Source organism: Xyrauchen texanus, chromosome 46, assembly GCF_025860055.1.
Source record: "Xyrauchen texanus isolate HMW12.3.18 chromosome 46, RBS_HiC_50CHRs, whole genome shotgun sequence".
Taxonomy (NCBI): Eukaryota; Metazoa; Chordata; class Actinopteri; order Cypriniformes; family Catostomidae; genus Xyrauchen; species Xyrauchen texanus.
In genome coordinates, this window is record NC_068321.1 from 11,506,299 (window position 1) to 11,526,505 (window position 20,207).

General features: G+C 38.0%; 1 protein-coding gene across 2 annotated transcripts in view; it reads left to right on the forward strand.

The window, feature by feature from the left end:
- The window catches only part of ca12 (carbonic anhydrase XII), a 28,106-nt gene extending 8,650 nt beyond the window's left edge, over positions 1-19,456 (forward strand). The window contains exons 3-11 of one of the 2 annotated variants that reach the window (XM_052120125.1): positions 799-978; positions 1,876-2,018; positions 3,757-3,852; positions 4,371-4,434; positions 4,964-5,121; positions 6,052-6,178; positions 9,368-9,388; positions 10,663-10,744; positions 19,343-19,456. In XM_052120125.1, coding sequence (XP_051976085.1) covers positions 799-978; positions 1,876-2,018; positions 3,757-3,852; positions 4,371-4,434; positions 4,964-5,121; positions 6,052-6,178; positions 9,368-9,388; positions 10,663-10,744; positions 19,343-19,421 — 950 coding nt within the window. In that variant the 3' untranslated portion in view covers positions 19,422-19,456. Of the gene's footprint in view, positions 1-798; positions 979-1,875; positions 2,019-3,756; positions 3,853-4,370; positions 4,435-4,963; positions 5,122-6,051; positions 6,179-6,743; positions 9,050-9,367; positions 9,389-10,662; positions 10,745-19,342 lie in introns of those variants that run through there. The other variant, XM_052120124.1, reaches the window with a different exon arrangement.
- Positions 19,457-20,207: the final 751 nt, after the last annotated feature.

Consider the following 20,207-nt stretch of genomic DNA (forward strand, 5'->3'; position numbering starts at 1 on the left):
GCAAACTAAAAATGTTTGAGTGATTTTTATAAGTCAAAGTAGCTCTAACCCACAAATCTCATTTCATTAATTGGATGCCAGGTTAGCCCACTCCTGCCTCTAATGCTTTTGTTGACGTCATTTGCCTAGCGGATCACAAACGTTTTCAAACCTACACTGTGAATGTTTGAACGACGTATTTAATATATACATGATCAATGCAATAACTGGTGTTATTAGTTAAAACAGATTTTAAAACAGACTGTTCATTATTGTAACTTAGATGAAGATCAAAGAATATTTTAAGACAAATTTATACATAAATGCAGGCAATTTCAAAGGTTTTACATACTTTTTCTTGCCACTGTATGTGATATATGTTAGTTTATGCTTACAAAATTATCCTTACAGCATTTTTAAGTTTAGGGAAACTAAGATTTTAGCAAAATGTTTCAATACTGTCTGTGCTGCAAAATACCAGTGATATACCAAAAAGTGTTTAAGATCAGTCTCTAAGACAAGCATAGACATGGAAAGACTGTGGTGGAACAAAAAAATATTTTTTTATTGCTGGGTGTGGTATTCATGTAAGGGTATTCATTTTGTAAGGAAGTGTTCTGTGACTGCTGACCTTTGACTTTTACTTACAGTAGCAGCATGTATGGCTATGTAACCCAACTCAGCTTACATGATCACCAAATTCAAAAATGTTCAAAAGTACAGCATTGGCCCTGTCATTGAAAGGTAGAATAGAACACAGTTAACCCATTTTTCTTTAAATGTGCTTCTTTTAGTGGCCCTTTTTGGCTTTTGTTTCAGGACCTGATGGAGAGCACCACTGGTCCACACATTACCCATTCTGTGGAGGGGCATTCCAGTCACCCATTGATTTCCAAACACAGCTGCTGAGATACGATCCAAACCTTCCACATATCCAGATCCAGAACTACAATCTATCAGCCAATGAGCAGCTTACTCTCAGCAACAACGGACACTCTGGTATAGCCACATAAAATATAATTACAGAGCATGTTTCTATTTTTAAACTTGACTAATAACTATTGTCACACTATTTGCTATTATCCTTGCTTTGAAAGTGCACACTTCACCTTACAAGAACAAAATACGCCAGACAATTTAAATGGACATTTTTAGATATTACACTTAAACATAATGTTATGTCTGAGGCAGGACCTGGCCTATTCATATACCTGCAATAAGAAATTGAAGGACTTGGGCTGTTAAACTAATGAGGACATGTGCGTCAAACACAATGGTAAAGTAGTCTTTCATCTCAAGCTAAATTTCTAGGTCAACGTGGAGAAAATGATAGGCCGATCTCTTTTGTATGTCAAACACAGCAATTTACTGTGATCACCCACTAATTATAATCAAGAAACAACCTGTTTATATTTTGGTCTGGGAAATATGATAACGTTTTGGTTATGACTCAGGGTAAAGTCTTAAACAACAACACAAGTACTTCTTTTCTTGGTATTGTTTAATTCGGGCATATTTTTTTTTTTATCAAATATTGTATCTCTCCCTTGTTAGAGTTTATTTGACAACTTGACTACTTTTATTCACCCTCATGACTGATGAACCCCAAAGGCCCATGTCTGGTCAGAAAGATACATGCATAGTTAGTTACAGTAAATGTGTTCTGGTACCACAGAATTACTGTTGCAAAGATGAATATTGATTATGTTTCCCGACAGTGTACCTGGAGCCAGTTCAGACTCATTTAACAGCATTTGTGGCATAATGTTGATTTCTAAAAAAAACTTATTTCGACTCGTGCCTGAAAACAGCAAAAATAGCAGTTACTGTTAGACACTTACTGTCTAAGTGAATGGGGCCAGACCATAATTGTTTTATTTTTTCTCGTATACACAGTGCAGCTGTCTTTGCCCTCTCACATGCACATCACTAGCCTGCCTCACAGATATTCAGCAGCTCAGCTTCACTTCCACTGGGGCTCCTCCAATCTACTAACTGGATCAGAACACACTGTCAATGGGAAGCGGTTTGCTGCAGAGGTGAAGTGAACGTGCACATACACATCCTAAGATACTGTGCTCAGATTTTCAATTGCTTGAGGTGTATTTCAGCATATTAAAGGGATAATTCACCCAAAAATGAAAATTCTCTCATCATTTACTCACCCTCATGCCATCCCAGATGTGTTTGACATTCTTTCTTCTGCAGAACACAGATTTTTAGAAGAATATTCCAGCTCTGTAGGTCCATACAATGCAAGTGAATGCAAGCTCCAAAAAGCACATAAAGTCAGCATAACTATAATCCATACGACTTCAGTGCTTTCATCAGTGTCTTCTGAAGCGATCCAGTTTGTTTTGGGTGAGAACAGATCAAAATGTAACTCCCTTTTCACTGTACATCTTGCCATTACAGTCTCTAGGCACGATCATGATTTCAAACTCAGTAACACTTACTAGTGCTTGACTCATGCACAGTACTCTAGATGGTGCTAGGAAGTGTAATCAAGCTTGAAATCATGATTGCCAAGGATTTACAGTGAAAAAAGGTATATTTTGTTCTGTTCTTACCAAAAACCGATTGGATCGCTTCTGAAGACATGGATTAAACCACTGGAGTCTAAATGGATTACTTTTATTCTGCCTTTATGTGCTTTTTTGTGCTTCAAAGTTTTGGTCCATACATTTTAAAGTGAAGCTAAAGTGTCCAAATAATTTTTGGGGCCACTTTTACTTCCTACATGTATGTACTATGTACATGTTTTCATGCTTGATCAGTAATTTTGTGCATGTTTTCTGTTACATAAGCCCCATTATAGAGGATTTTGATAATGCATCATATTCAGCAGTTATTGCCCTTGCATAAATATGCCATCAAACCTCATGCTAAAATGACACCTGAAGTCCGTCCCTGACAGTGCATGATGCAATTCTCTGTAACGTCTGTGGATGTGTCAGAATAATCACAGTGGATGTTCTACAGACCTTTGCATCTCTGTTTATCACATCAAGAAAAGGTGTGTGACAGTTTGCTTACAATGGCTAAAGTATTTGTCACTTGTCAGCCTCATCTGTTCTTATGTAACCACAGACCAGACATTAATCAGGGAGTTTTAGTTTTGTCTCAAAAAGAGTTTGCTTTTGATAGGTTGCTTCAAGTGTTTAAAATGTTTTTATAGTGTCTTCGATGACTTTGATGCTTGTCGTTTAAGGGATAGTTCACCAAAAAATGAAAATCGTTTAGGCCTCATATTATTTCAGACTTAACTGTGTCTTAAATGTGTCAGGATTTCTAATGATTCGGGCTCTGTTGTGCAGGCTGTCCTCTGCCCTTTAAATTGGCCTATTGCCTCTCCTTTTTGAGTTTCTCACAGGAAACAGTGAGAATGTATGGCTTTCTTCCAAAATTCTTTAGCCAGTGAGAACAGATGCCCAAGTCAAGACATACCCATGTCTTTCAATGCATGGCCACATAGTTGCAAATGGAACCCTGATATTTCAGATGCAACAAAAAATAATTAGTGACACTTTGTTAAATCCTTTAAAGGTTAGGATTAGATTCCACTTGAATTTTATGTTATTTTTTAGAATGTTCTTTTTTTTCAGCTCTACAGGTATATCCACTAAATACTGCTATGAAATCAGATAATATGCTATGAGAGCAACTAAAATATACACTCACATAATGGCTTCCCCTAGATTAATTTCCCAGTTGGTGGGAACTTTTAAATTTCCTTATTGATTCCTAATTGAAAGCCTTTCTTTCTGTTGTATCTAGATGCATGTGGTGCACTTTAATTCTGACAAGTACCCCAACATCTCAATGGCGGTAGACAAGCAAGATGGACTGGCTGTGCTGGGAGTTTTCATTGAGGTGAGTCAAGGCTGAAAACATTTGGAGTGCTGTGGTGTAGTGGGTAAGACTCAGGGCTGATAACTGGAAGGTTGCTGGTTTGAACCCTACAGGAACAATCACCATTGTGCCCTTGAGCAAGGCACTTGGCCCCAGGTTGACGAGAAGGATATAGCTGCAGGCAGTGCTCCAAAAAGGGGCAGGACCTCCAATCCATAATTTAAGATATAGGGAGCCCCTTACCTAACCCTTTCCCTAACCTTAAGCATGAGTGGAAGTGACTCCCCCTTTTGAAGTTGGTGCAACCCCCTTTTGTGGTAACTCCGCCCCTTCTGGTGTAACCCCACCCTCTTTTTGAGATTCCATTCCCATTTAGAGGTCTCTGGCTTGCAGCTATTCCTACCTGAGGTTGCCCCAGGAGGATTATGCCTGTAATAAGTTAATGGAAACATTGAATGAAAGTCAGATAACAAATTGTATTGGTGTGGGTGTGTTTTCTAATTTCTAAAAGTGTTTTAATAATGTTTTATATTATTTAGATTGGTGATTCCAACCCCGTTTTTGACAAGTTTCTCAAATACATCAATGGGATAAAGTACAGAGGTATGATTTCTTTATGTGATCTTACACTTTAAAGTAATAGGTCAACAAAAATTGTAATTCTGTCATAGTTTACTTACTCTCATGTCTTTCCAAACCATTAGGACTTTCTTTCTATTCCGGAACACAAAAGGAGATGTTAGACAGTATGTTAGTCTTTGTCACATTTCACTTTCATTGTATCTTTTTTCCATACAGTGAAAGTGAATATTGATTAAGGTTAACAGTCTAGTTTTTTAGACACCATATCAGGTTAAAGAGAAGATTAAACTTTTAATATATTGTCTGGAGGCGTTCTGTTTTATTTGTTGCACTGCCTCTAGCTTTTTTTGTGACACTTACATCTCTTTTTGTATTCTATGAAAGAAAGAAAGTCATACTGTACGGATTTGAAACAACATTAGGATGAATTATTTATTATTATTGTTATTAATCATGTTTGTATTTTTCATTTTGGGCAACTATTTAGTCTATTTAACCCTTATTGTCCTCAACACAAGTATGCTAACACTCTACTATCGCTATATGACAGATCAGAAAATACAGGTTCCAGCGTTTAACATACGTGAGCTATTGCCAGCCCGTCTGAATGAGTATTACCGCTACGATGGTTCCCTGACCACACCACCCTGCTATCCCAGCGTGCTATGGACCGTGTTCAGGAAACCTGTCACCATCTCCCAAAAACAGGTACAATAAATTAGCATGCATAAATTGTCAATCCAGGTTCTTTTTTAGCGTTTTTTTTAATGTGGTCTAGATAAAATTTGGCATCCATAATTATGGAATCACTACATCTGCTACATTGGCAATGCTAGCTAATTGGCGAGATTAACCAATGGTAACCATGGTATCGGGAATTGCCGTTCAGACTGAATGCATTAATGTGCTAAAAAAAGTAAGGTGAATGGCTAAAAATATTACAGAACAAAGGTGTCTCTTGACTTGCTTATAAAAGTTGCCATTCTTTTTAAAGCTTTATAAAAGCTTTTTATCAAGCTTTGATAAATGATTTTTTAAAACATGTCAAAGATTTCCATCTAGTTTAATTAATAATTTAACAAGCCCTTAAACAACTTATACATTTGTATATATTGTCATTTCTATGCACATAAAAATGCAACATAGAACAACAAGTGCGAGCAAATGGCGGTCTTCAGCCCGGAAGAGAGCTCGCAAGTCATGGCTGCACGGTCGCAGTCTAGTGAACTTTGTTCTGATTAAATCCGAGAATGTCCATAATAGGGATGTGTGTAGTAGGAGACAGAGAAAAATACATATTAAAAGTAACAAAACAAACATCTTTGGTGTAGAGTGGCAGCATTTAGTAAACAATCGTCCAGTATCCAGGGCGATGGGTGTCAGTGAGTCCAAATAACAAGTACCATTGGGGCCAATGGGACAAGTAAGAGCCAGCTAAAATATTAGTGCATCTTTAAGGTATACAGATTTGGGCTGCTATTCATAATGGAGGGGCTCGAGCACAGGACTGAGAAAAAAAATTGAATTCAAATTACATGGCTGATGGCTTGTTAGAACTAGGCTTTGAACTAGTTTAAATTTTGAATCCATGGTAACTATTCATATTGTTATTGTAGTGTAATTGTTGTTTCTTCACAGTTTTTGGCACTGGCCTCTGCTCTGTATGCCTCTTATGCACAAGAATCTGCTCTTGTGCCACTTCACGGAAATTACCGGAAGCCACAACTAACAGACAACAGAGTAATTCTGGTCTCCTTCAAAGATGGTGAGTAATCCAGATTGCAGTTTGAACGTATATGACCAAAAAGCTTCTGAAATAAATCTTTTCCTATTAAAGGGTTAAAAGTTATCTGCTGCTGTGCTTCTGCGTCTTACCTTATTTTTCTCAATGAAGGATCCTCACTACTGCAGACTCCTTCAAAACAAACACTGAGTTCCAAATTAGATGCTTCAACTGACTTAAATTTTTTCCTCTAAACCTGGTTTTAGAGTTGATGCACCATAGAATTTCCTTCTAAATGTCAGGCATTCTGTTGCAATGAGAGGACGTCTCAGTTTACTGTCATCACCTGAGTTAAAGGCACTGTAACCTTTTATTTTTATGCTTCAGTCTGGCTTTTTGCTAACCTTCCTTGCATGAAGGCTCAACACATCAATATCACAGTCTTCTGCTTGTTATTCGTTCTCAACTGCATGGCAATGTGTTGAGGCGAATACCTGGTCCTTCAAATTTTCCTTCCAGTCCTTGCACTATTCCAACCTTGCTTGTAGCATCCGTCCTCCATTGCAGTGCTATACCTGAACATCTCTCTACATTGTGTCTGGTGCAGGAATTCATGGAATTCTTTCAGTTGCGTCCCCCTTTCAGAGGAGGCAAGTCATCCAGAAGCTACTGGTGGGTGACCTTGCAGATCTGGCCGATGATGGACTCAGTCAGCTTCTTCCGAAGCTGAATCCCCTCCCTGGAGTGGATATCAAGTTGAAGAACTCCAAGACCCTCGGGAGCCAGGCCACTCAGAATCAACATTGGCCGAAGAACAAGGTTCCAAGTAACACTGTTGGGAAGAACATGCCTACAAGTCCTTATATGGGCACATTTGATATGAATAAAGGGCTGTGCTTTGAATCCCTAGAGAAGAATGTCATTCGTCAGCTACAGAGATATCACGCAAAGGGTCAGATGGTCCAAGCTTTGAGAGAAGTCATCTTCCCCGAGTTGAACCTCAGGAGTTATTTGGACTGCAGGTCTGACCTGGATCTCGAGACCATAAGGCAACTTGTTCAAGGAAGACCAAGGGATGAAGCCATCGAGCTCGAACAATCGCTGACCAAAGCCATGCGTAGACAAATTAGAAAGCAAATCAAATGGCAAAGAAACCCAAACCTAAAAAGCATCATGGGGCATCCTCAAGACACGATCGTCAAGAAACACAACTTGGAATCTTCTTACAATAGACTGCAACATGTTGAAAGGGAAGATTAGAGCCAAAGAGGGCCTCAACTATCCCTGAAAGCTTATGTTTTTGGCTGTCCGCTGTCACGCACACTCAGAATATTTAGTCAGCTTGGCTCCTAGGGCCAGCATAACAACATAACTAATGTTTATTTAGTTTGACGGGACCCGTAGCAGTACTACTCTAACATTTTTGTTTAAGAGACTCAGAAAGCCTTTGTCTAAAACCTATTTTGCTTTTGCAGTGCTTAAAAGTATAGTTCATGCAAAAAATTATTTACATCTCACATTTGATTTTATGACACTATTGTTTATGTTTAGAGGTTTTGTTGATTTAAAACTTGATGAAGCATTAACTTAAAAGTGAAAGTTCACCCTAAAATGAAAATGCTCTCATAATTTATTCACTCTCATACCATCCCAGATGTGTATGACTTTCTGCAGAACACAAACAAAGATTTTCAGAAGGATATTTCAGCTCTGTAGATCCATACAATGCAAGTGAATTTGAAGCTCCAAAAAGCATATAAAGGGAGCGTAAAATTATTTAATAAGACTCCAGTGGTTAAATCCATGTCTTTAGAAGCGATATGACAGGTGTGGGTGAGAAACAGGTCAATATTTAGGTCCAGTTTTACTATAAACTCTCCTTCTACCCAGTTGGTGGTGATATGCATGAAGAATGTGAATTGCCAAAAACACAAGAAGAAGAAAGTGAAAGTGGAGATTTACAGTACAATGGACTTAAATATTGATTTGTTTCTCACCCACACTTATCAAATCACTTCTGAAGATATGGATTAAACCACTTGAGTCTTAGTCATACACATCAGGGATGGCATGAGGGTGACTAAATAATGAGATAATAAAATTTGTTAGGTGAACTATCTCTATAAAAACATCCTCTTTCTGCATAAATTGTAAAAAATTTGATGCACCAAACAGTGGACATTTTATCTCAAGTCATATGGGTTTGAAACTACATGAGTAAATTTCCCTCAGAATTTTACTTTTGGGTCAACTTGCCCTTTAAAATGCAAACGCGACAAAAATAGACAATGTTGTAGCAGCGATTTGGTGAACAAATAATATTCATGTTATGCACCTGGTTTACAGAGGTTTTTTTTGTTAGTTTTTTGTAGTTTAGTTTCAGTTACTTTGAGTGGACAGTATGTTAGACTTAGACACAATGTTTCCTAGATTACAATCCAAACGGATGTAGACAAAACCACAATATTGACATTTTTCAAACTTTTCTCATCCTGCAAACTATCCAATGATAAGTCTGGACTAAAAGCTGGTCTGTTCTAAGCATTAGTGAGTTTTTTGTGGGAGGTTAACCATCTTAATATGTAATAAATCCAATGCACAAAAGACAGAATTCCATACTGTCATATTTTTAAATTTTATTTGGGAAAGTTAAGCTTTATGTCACAGTAATTGTTTTCTGTGGTTAAAAGCGGTTAAGAGATTAAAAGGGACAAAATAACTAACTCAGCACTTTAAGTATTTTTAACATTCTTTAGTTCTCTAACACTGCGTTTTGCTGCTTTTAGGTGTGATTTGAGACCAGAAAGAAAGCAGACACTGACTCACATATAGACCTATAATATTTTTAGTACAATGTCTAGATTGTGATGAATTGTAAAATAAAAGCACAATATAAATGACAAATGTATTGCTTCTTCCAAACAACAAAAAGTATCCCTGTTTTTATTATGAATGGTGTTCAAAGTGATGTGTGAACGTTATCAGTTATGTATCATGAACAGATTGTTGTTTACATTTGTCTGGAGTACCGGATTTTCAAATCTTTGCGGCCTACAGTAGTTTAATTTTAATATAATTATTTTATGTAATCTAAATATTCTAAATAATGGTGTTTAAAGTGAAATATAGCATGTCACACTGCAGGACATTGCTTAAAATGTCATGTCAACAATCCATTATTATACAATAGTTTTCATGCCTCTTTTCTTTTCTCTTCTTTGAACATGGAAGACATTACTTGGATGAGCTGGGGTATGTTATCAAAACACCAACAGTTTGTGTGCGTGTGTTTGTGATGTCAGACACTGTCTCACCACTGGCTAACAGACGTGACGTCTTTTTTTATGACACTCATATGTGAAGCAATGAGTTAGTGGCCATAGAGTGACGTGAGGCTGCAATGTAGCGTCAGAGCATCTCCCTCACTCTGGCCATGACATAATTGCTGTTGACATAAGATTCAACATATGGAGAGGGCATGTTTGTGCATTTAGCTTGATTTTAGGGTTGTTATTATTATTGACGTATTCATGGTTAAGTTATAATTGTAGGACGCTGGTGGTGCTTGAGAGATATTTTTCACTTTAAACCACTGCGCCCTACACGCATGCATGTGTGTGTTGTTTGACATCACTGGATTGTGTGAACTCATGTGTAATCATACAGTGTGTTTGTATATGATGTCAGTTGTGTAACATAATTTGAATGACTGCTTGTCATAATGAGTAGAGCTAACCAAGAAACTAATTACCTATGTATTTGTTTATTTAGAGATTATAAATTATATTTAACATTTAACATTTCAAATTTGTATTGATATGTAATTTAAAGTCAACATGAAATCAATATGGACCCTATTTACTTTCTTAATACATGTTCCTGGGCTTATCAGACTGATCACGCTATGAATTCGGCAACAGGAGATCGAAAATTCTGCTTCTGTAATCAGTCTGTGCTCACCGAAATTCAAAACACTGCCACCCCAATTTGCCAAAGCTGGAAGTGTTGTTAATGCGAAATGTCCACAGGGTGGCACCAAAAGTGAGTTGTATTTTTAGTTGTAAATTATGTAGTATAGGAAACAGAAATATTTGATTAAACCTACTCACTAAACCAAACCCTAAACCTAACCGTCAGTGGAGAAAATGTGTAATAGTAGAAGGAAAATGCAACCTACGAATTATGCTTGCCATTGTTTGTGTTATTACATTCTGGATTCCATTTGACCAGAAACCTTGTCCCTGAGGTTGCTCCACAAGATATGTCACATTACTGAAGTAAAAAGGGGTAGCGAATGGCATTTCATGTTGACTTTAATGCAACTGGCTTTCATTTTTGATACATAACATTAATTCTAAAATTTGCATAGAATTAATGTTGCATAGAAGACAATTTTCTTTGATACATTTTCAGTTATCTTTCATAAACATGGCACTTTGTGAACATAAAAAATAGGTAATATAATATAAAACTATGGCATGCTGCATTTAACATACTGTTAACTATGAAGTTAATTCTCCTTTCAGGTGTCCTGGCCACAGTATTAGTGGCTGCTATGCTAGGATTTCTTCTGATTATTACACTAGTTTGGTGTCTTTTGAGAAAAAGGTAAGTGTTGCATTTACTTTATAAATATTGAAATAAGCAATGTCCTGTTTGAGGAATCAAAAGACAATTAACTAAGTTTCAAAGTTTCCCTTTAGACAGGAAAGTTCTTCAACGGGGCTGTGTTGATCTTTTGAAACTAATCTTCTTAGGCACAAGAACTACAATGGCTGATGTAATATGCCTAAATCCAAACATGGGTTTAAAAATAATGTAATAATCAAAGAGCTAAAAAAATATATGTAAAGATGATACTGTGCACTGTATATTTATGAACTTAAAGTTATATTTTCATTATAGATATTATGTGATATAGCAGAGCTATAAAGATACCATCATTAGTCAACATTAATTTAGGGGACATGCTGGGCACTTCAGGCATAGAGCACCAGTTGGACATGTCATTTTCAATTGCATTTAGTTGGGTAAATGCTGGGCACCATTCTGTTTGCCAGGTCTTATACAACTGCTTTGGACATTGGATTAGACAGGACATAGGGTTATGGTTGCAAAAGGTCAGATGTCCACATAAGACACTCTTTGCAACATATTTTTAAATCATGCTGGAACATGGATCATCAGGTTTTGCACAAACTTGTGAAATCCATATCTAATTCATGCTGTCATTAAAGGAAAAGGACAATACACCAAATACAAGAAATTGGAAATACATATACATTTTCATTTCAACTTATCACTCAAATGATAAGCTGTTATGCTGATACATCTTTTTTGTCATGAAACATTATTACATTTGGGAAAATAAATATACAAATTAAGCATTTTCACAACTGAACCCTACTATACTCTATATTATTTAAATAAGAATTTGCAGGCAGTCTTTATAGGACTTTTATGGGGATTTTCCACTGCATGGTACAACTGGACTCAACTCGACTCTGCTTGCTTTTTTGGGGATTTTCCACTGTTACCTGGTACCTGAAACTTTTTTAGTACCACCTCGGTCGAGGTTCCAAGTGAGTCGAACCGTAATGTGCAGTGGAAAATTGCCATTAGTTTTCTAGTTTATTCGACCCATTTCATCTGAAAAAAATTATGTGTAGGATTTACTTAAATATTTATGTAGCATTTTTGCATCACTCTTTTTAAGCAGATTCAATTTATGGTCATTTTATGTCAGCACAACTAGAAAACCTTTATTAGTATACAAGTGTAAGAAAAAATAAAACACAAAAATGAAGGATCGGACGTCTTTATCATAAGCTGAAGATGCTTAAGTCTTTTTTGCAGCGTAGTAGATACAAAGTACATGTAGCACCTTGGATTCAGCAGAGTCAGACTGAACAACAAACATTGTAAACTAAAACCTTTTAACCAATTTGTGAAACAGTTCACCACCCCCAATGTAAATTGTGTTCTTCATGTAAATAAAGAAACCTGAAAGATATGGTCTGTATGTTAATTAAGCTCAGGCATCCCGTTGTCTGAGATGGTTCTCCATGGCCCATTCCCGCGCCGATTTAGTATACTAATAGCACATTGTTTAAAATTAACTTTAAAATTATTGTTTCTACCTAATTTAATTGACTTCATTAACGTTGTATTGCAATGTATTTAACTCAATATAATTAACTCAAAATTAGAAGTCCCCCAAAACAAACAAAAATGTAAATTACCGTAATTACTTAGTCACATGTTTGTTCTGTTTTGGTAGAGTTCTCCTTTACTGTTGTCCTCTGTATGGGGTTTGGTGTATGCAGTGACTCACTAGAGGTCTAATTTCTGCTTGTGACTTTACCATCGGTAATAGGAAAATCAATTTCCGTATAATGGCCATGAACATCCAGTCCATTTTCTCTTGAGTGAAGTAAGTGATCAACATGGACAGTACGCTGTCTCGCTCCATCAAACACCAGGTATGTGACTGGTCCAAGATGCTTTACTAATGTTGCTTTGATCCATTTATTTTTCCCTTCTCTGAAGTTTCGAACAAACACTGTTTCACCATCACTGGTGTTCCTAAGCTTTGGAACAGAATGATCATTTTAGAACTTTTGCTTTTGTTCCTTTTCTTCCACAACTCTGGCCAGACTTGGTTTCAACAATGACAATCTGGTTCTCACCTGTTGCTTCAGAAAAAGTTCAGCAGGTGTACAACCAGTGGTAGTGTGTGGTGTACTACTGTTGCAATTATGTGTTGTATTGATTTTAGACATCTGGTTTACATCATTCAAAATTTGTTTCAACAATGCTGATTTTACAATTTACAGAGACCTTTCAGCTGCTCCGTTTGTAGCGGGGTGGTAAGCAGGCAATACATTTGCTTTATGCCAATACTTTCTAGGAAGGATTTATACTCCTGTGAAGTAAATTGTGGTCCATTATCGGACACAACTTCTTCTGGTAGTCTGTACACAGTAAAAAGGATTCTCAGCACTGTCGACCAGCACTAAAAAGTGCTATTATTTTCAGTGAAATCCTCATTTACTCTTTGCCAGACACGATTCGGCCAAGTCCAACAGTGTAAGGGTGCTGCATCTGGTCACTTCCTCACAGCCTAACAATCACGACAACTCTGGACCGTCCTCTCAATATCGCCATCCAGCTTTGGCCACCATATATAGCTCTGAGCAATGGATTTCATCTTATATATGCCCGGATGTTCTTGGTATAGATCGTGTAACAATCTTGACTTCTGCTCTGGAGGTATAATTACTCTCAGTCCCCACTGGACGCACCCCTGTTCTACGGAGAACTCTCTCCTGCGACTAAAGTGAGGCTTCAAAGACTCATCCTGCACAAAACTTGGCCATCCATTCAGTGTATAATCACATACTTAACTCATCCATCAGCAAGAAATAGAAAATGCTGTGATCTTCAGCTGTACTTTTTCCACTTTTGGTTGCCTAGATAATGCATCTGCATTTGCATTGTCGGCAGGCTTCTTGTACTCTATCACATACTGATATGCCATCAGTGCATGAGCCCACCTCTGTAATCTCAAAGCAGCTGAAGTGGGAATAGCTGACTGAGGTCCTAGGATAGCTAAGAGAGGTTAGTGGTCAGTAATGAGACTAAATTTGCATCTGTATAGATACTTGTGAAATTTCTTAACTCGATTGATACATTTCTAAAATGATTGCCAACAAATCTTTTTCAATTTGGCTATACTTGCTCTCTGCTTCGGTTAATGTGCATGAGGCGAAAACTATGGGGTTTTTCTTCATGTGTGATATAACAGCTCCCAGTCCATACGGGGATGCATCACAACAAGTCTCAATGGTTTGTTGTGTTGTAATGTATCACAACTGAACCTTGCGAAAGTTGCAACTTGGCATTCTGGAACACAGTATCACACTCTGGTGACCAGACCCAATGACTTTTTTAAAAGCTGGTGTAGTGGTTGCAACAAGGTGGACAGGTCTTTAATGAAATGCTCATAGTAGTTTAACAGTCCTAAAATAAGCGTAACTCACTGAAATTTCTGGGTCTTGGAGTGTTTACTATTGCAGCGACCTTCGTCTCGGTAGGGTGGAGCACTTCTTTATCAATTAGGTGCTCCAAATATTCCACTCTTTCTTGCATGAACTTACATTTAGCTCGGCTCACTCTGAATCCATACTTTTCCAGATGATATAACACCTCCTCCAAGATTTTCAGATGTTCCACCCTGGTACTCATGGTGATTAAAATGTCATCAAGGAAACAGATCACATGCTCTAACCCTTGAAGAATCTGGTCCATAACACTTTGAAAAATAGACCCCATAAGAATTTGTAGGCATACAATCAACAATGCGTATTTACAGATAGGTACTTTTCAGAGTCTTTTTCAAGCTCCAGCTGCTGGTATGCATGTGTTAAATCCAGCTTTGTGAATAGAGTAACACCCACTAGTGTGGCAAACAGATTTTAGGAGTTTGACAAGGGGTAAGTTTCTTCCTCTACACTGATTCACTGTCACCTTGTACTCCCCACATATACGAATAGATTTTTCAGCCTTTGGTACCGCCAATTTAGGTGCAGCACACTCACTTCTGTAAATTTTTAAGATTATGCCATCTTTCCAATCTATCAAGCTCCTTTTCCACAGCCTCTTTAAGGGTGTGACAGGGCGGAGGGTGGGGCTGGGTCATGATTTTACACACCAGGCTAATCAAGCCTCCATGAGGGATAAAGGCCGACTGTGGACGGTGGTGCGACAGAGAGAGAATGTTTACGGACAGCTGTCCGTCCTATATGTGTGTTTGTGTCTTTTTGTGTACCTTTTACATAAAAATATTATTTATATTGTCAAGCCGGTTCTCACCTCTCGCCTCCTTTCCATTGAACTGTGTTACACCGGTGCCGAAAACCCGGGAAGAAGGAGGGATACACCGTAGTGGAGTTCTCGCCACTACCATCCACCCCAACAGAGCAGCCACGGCCGTCTTCCGGGGGACGGAAGCGGAGGAATTGGTTGCCGACCGCGATGGGAGAAGGGCCTCCTAGCCGACCGCCTGGAGCGTTCAGGGCTGCTGCCTGGGGCGGAGGAGACCCTTAAAAGCCGCTGAAACACGGCGGGGTCTGAGACCGCCGACCGCCTGGAGTGGGGAGGGGCTCACTTCCGACCGCCTGGAGCAGAAGAACCGCTGCCAGGAGCGGGGGAGACCCCTTCTGTTCCCCGAAAACGTGGCGGTGCATTCCGCCAGGGGCTGTAGGACTGCCTCAAATCCACCCGGGAGGCGCGGCTGTCATCCACTAGTGGGTGGAGGAGAGGCCGAGGAACAAGCTATGGCGTATCGGAGATTTCTCTCTCTCCTCTCTCTCTCCCACTGCCGCTCTGTGTTGGCCTTTTCCCTGTCTTTTAAATTTTACAGTGTTTTTTGTTAGGGGGTACTGCACTGTTACAGGAAGTACCCCCCTATTTTTCATTATTGTTTCCCTCCCGCTGTCCCCTCCCAGATTCAGGAAGGCAGGGATGACCTACCAGCAGATGGGGCATAAGGCAAGCCCTCCCCCAGGGAAAGGGGGGGGGGGGTGGTGGTGTACGTCATACCGGGGGCTCACCGGCCTGAGAGAACGAGGGAGGAATGTGACAGGGCTGAGGGTTGGGCCGGGTCGTGATTTTACACTCCCAGTTCCTTATCAGGCTAATCAAGCCTCCGAGAGGGATAAAGGCAGACTGCTTACTGTGGTGCGACAGAGAGAGAATGTTTACTATGTGTGTGTTTATGTCTTTTGGTTTATTTCTTTATTAAACTGTTATTTACATTGTCAAGCCCTTTCTCGCCTCCTCCTTTCCATTGAACTGTGTTACAAAGGGCATACGGCTTTCTGAAAAATTGGTTTGGCATTGGGCCAGTTTGTTCCTGGCTTTAAACGTATGTATGGTGCTTGGGCCTTCAGAAAACACTGCTTTGTGCCATTGTAACAGTGCCTCTAAATCAGCATTAGCAAAACTGCCAGCTTTTGCATTTGAAAAGACATTTGCCCAGATCAATTTGAGTTGTGCCAGCCAATTTCGACCAAAAATAGATGGTCTGTCCCCTTGCACTATCACCAGGTGAAATTTTTCAGTCTGCTCTTTATATTTGACATTTACAGACACTTTGTCAAGTAACTGAATGGGCTCACCCGAAAATGTGGATAGTTTCACATTGAACTGTTCCAGGAGTAAGTGAGAGAAGTTCCTTTTTACACCATTTCAGACACAAGACTCACCGCTGCCCCGTGTCTAACTTTATTTCATTTGGCTGCCCTTCGATATCTACATTGACAGTTATGACTTTCTGTCCATTACAGGTGGTGTAGACTGTACAAACTCCAAAACGTTCTTGTTCATTTTCATGTTCAGGGTCTTTCATCTCTTCAGCAACGAACTGAGTCTGTCCTTTTATTCTCTTATTCTGACATGTGCGATTGATATGTCCTATTTTGGAACACAGGTGACATTTTTCAGTCTTAAATCTACAGGCATGCATGATATGTACCACCACATCTGTAATATGGCTGATGCACTTTCTTTGCATTCTTTGTTGACATCATATTCCCATCACACGCCGCTTGGTTAGTTTTCACATTCACAATTTTGTTTACAGTTCTCATTTCTTTAATTTTTCCTGTGAACTGAAGGGTATTTCTAGAAGCCATTTCCATAGATAAAGCGATTTCACATACATTCCCAAATGTAAGATCATGTTCGGCAAGCAACTTTCTCTGAATTGCCTTCACTCTGATCACCAAACTCACAATGAGTGGACAACTGTTTTAACTCCACAATGTAGCCTGACACAGTCTCATTTTCCAATTGATTTCATTTTTGAAAATGGAAATGTTCAGCAATGACTAGTGGTTTGATTTTGTTGTGGGCAGATCATCTTTTACTTATAACTGAGACTACTCTGCTTTTCTGGCATGGTCAGATTCTTAAACAGTCTATAAGCTTCAGCTCTGATGACTGACAGAAACACACTTACCTTCTTTTCATCATCCACTTCAGTTGCAATCATCCACTGATCAAGTCTTTCTAGGTAAGACTCAAAATCTTTCTGACCTTTATATTTGCCGATGTGTCCGATCTGAAACGTTGCCATTTGTCTTTCTCTCCGAGTTCGTATTTAGTGGATTCCTTTTTCATTTTGGAGTCCCATCCTCATCGCAACTGTAATAGCTTGACCAAAGAAGACTAAGGAAACCTCTGAGCAGGTGTGCTGCTTTTAATTTCTCTCTCTTGAGTTAGAAATTGCATACTACCAATACTACTCATACAACTTCTGCCATATTTGTCTATGGCAGAAACAGTAAGAGTAGTATGGTAGAATGCAGTTCCGAACTCAGCGATCGTGAGTAACTCTTTCAGTACACTTCACTTCCAGTACAATAAAACATCCACCAGATGGCGTCATTAATGCTATGCATTGTATTCACCCTTTTCCTGAACGTGGAAGTGTTCCACGATTCGACTGTTTTCAATTTCCGGTTCCCGTTTTTTCACTCACATCTGCGTATATTCTTAACATATAATGGAATGTGTAAGGAAATACATTTTTGGTAAAAAAAAACATACATATACTTCACAGAGTCGAGATGACCATTTTTTTATAGACAGTGCCTCACCTGGGTGTGTTTATGACATGAAGCGATGGTCCGAGGTTAGTTATGTTGATATAATGAATTATTATTATTAGTTCTTATGACAGACAACAACTGGTCAAGTTGAGCCTTACATACATTTTCACATCAAGTAACACTTCAATGGTTGTTGTTCTCCTCTGGTTCGCTTGTTTTGGCAGTTTTTACTTGGCGTCTGGAGACAAAAAAAAATAGAAAACAGGCCATTAGAATCATTATGGTGCAGTGTTTGCTCAGGAAAACCGTGGATTGACTTTTTTCACAGACAGTGATGACGCGATTCCGCCTTATTTAGAAGCGTAAAGCTAGCAACATTTTTAATTTGCATTTTTTTTTTTATATTGAGTGCAAGTTTATAACTTTATGCTTTGTGTTGTATTACCCTGGAATTAGTTCAAAAAAAATTATTATCACAGCTACGAGTGGGTTTCTATTACAGATGCTGAGAGAGTGGCAGTACATTTTGCTTCTTCGCCTTTTTGACTGTCCGTTGACCATTCTCTATTTAATTTTTTTTTTTTCTGGAAAGTCATTCGAATGTAATAGTGGAATTTTTATTTTGCTCTTGGAGCAAATGGGTAAGAGAAAATTATATTTGCTATAATACTCCCATTCACCGCTATCAAAGTTTAACCTGCAATCTTTTACTTCCACTTTCCAAAACCCTGAGTGTGAAAAAGGTTTACTATACACAATATACTACAGCTCAAAAGAAAATAACTACTTAGGTCAGTCATTAAACTTGAAATAGATAAAGCTGCACTTCAGCTATGCTCACAAGGAAAAATTATATCGATTGAACAGGATCCAACTTCACCAAAAGGGAACACAAATCACCTTAATTGTAACTTCACACAAAACAACCAATTACAGTAAAACAACATCAGTAATATGAAAACAGATCAAATCTCTATGAATTCTTAATATCAACTCATTAAATGCCCCAAAAACGTCCTTTTGACCAAACAAACTTGCTTAAATTATTCAAGCCAAAAGGTGTATGGGTATTCACACAACCTCAGTTTTGTACTTGATCATTTGAGTTAGTAGTACTTCAAATCTTAATGTTATGGATTTTTAAAACAAAAAACTCACAATTATTCTTTTACTTTATATAACAGTTCACCTTGTAATTAATATTTTACACATTAAGACAAATTATGTAATGCTAAACATTTTACAAATATTGTTTCTGAATAAAAGATTTTTATTTTCTTACGTTATGGTTGTTGATATTTTTCAGTGTAACTACTATGCACTTATGCATTTGATACAATGTACTTATTGTGCACATGCATGTTTTTGCATTGTACTTACCCTACCTGTACCTCAACCTCAGTAGCAGCCAATGTGATTCCTGTGAAAATTTTGCAGAAGAACATGTGGTTACACAAGAAGTACATTGTATTGTATGTATGTTAATGTTAGTACATAGTAATTAAAGGCATCTAATATAAAGTGGGACCTTTTAATTTATTTGTACAAATAGCATGCGCAACATACTGCCCATTTTCTGTTCTTTTTTTAGATCTACAAGTGAAGAGCAGAAAGTGACAGCCAATGAATACGAGCTGTCTGAAAAAGAAGAAAAGATCTCTACAGTATAGCTTATACTCTCCACATCTGTCAAAACCTGAGCAACAAACTGTTTAAAAAATAATGATATATATATATATATATATATATATATATATATATATATATATATATATATATATATATATATATACATACAGTAGCTTTGAAAGCTCACACAGAGCTGATCCCTTTAAAAAAGCACAGCATGCATATTTCCTTAAAGGGATAGTTCTGCTATAAATTAATGTTCAGTCATCATTTACTAACCCTGATATTTTCCAAACCCAAATTACTTTCTTTTTTGCATGGAAAACAAATGAAGATGCAACCTAGCAGAATATCCAAGCTGCTCTTTACATGCAATAAAAGTGTTGGTGGTTCCAACCACTTTCATTGTATGGAAAAGGGACATTCTCCTTTTTTGTACTGTATTTTACCAAAATAAGAAGGTTAAAAAAAGAGGTATTTTAAATAGCTTATGTCAAACTACTGCTTTGCTTACTGAATTATGAAGCGTTCCACGAAAGAGAGAATGTGGATGAGGATGAATCATTGATAACAGAATTTTCATTTTTGTGTGAACTATCCCTTTTATTTGCAATTCTGTTCTTTACTTATAAGCCTGGTCAATTAAGAGCTGGTTTGTTGCATGCCTGTATATTTAAATCAATGACTGTTGTGTGCATGGTGCTCTCAGTTTGTATTCCTAAAGCCTGTTCTTCAACCACATGTAATCCAGCCAGACCCACAAAACTAAGATGACACCAAAAGAAGAGACCGTAAAAATACGTAATTCCTCTGAGGTATTCACTGCC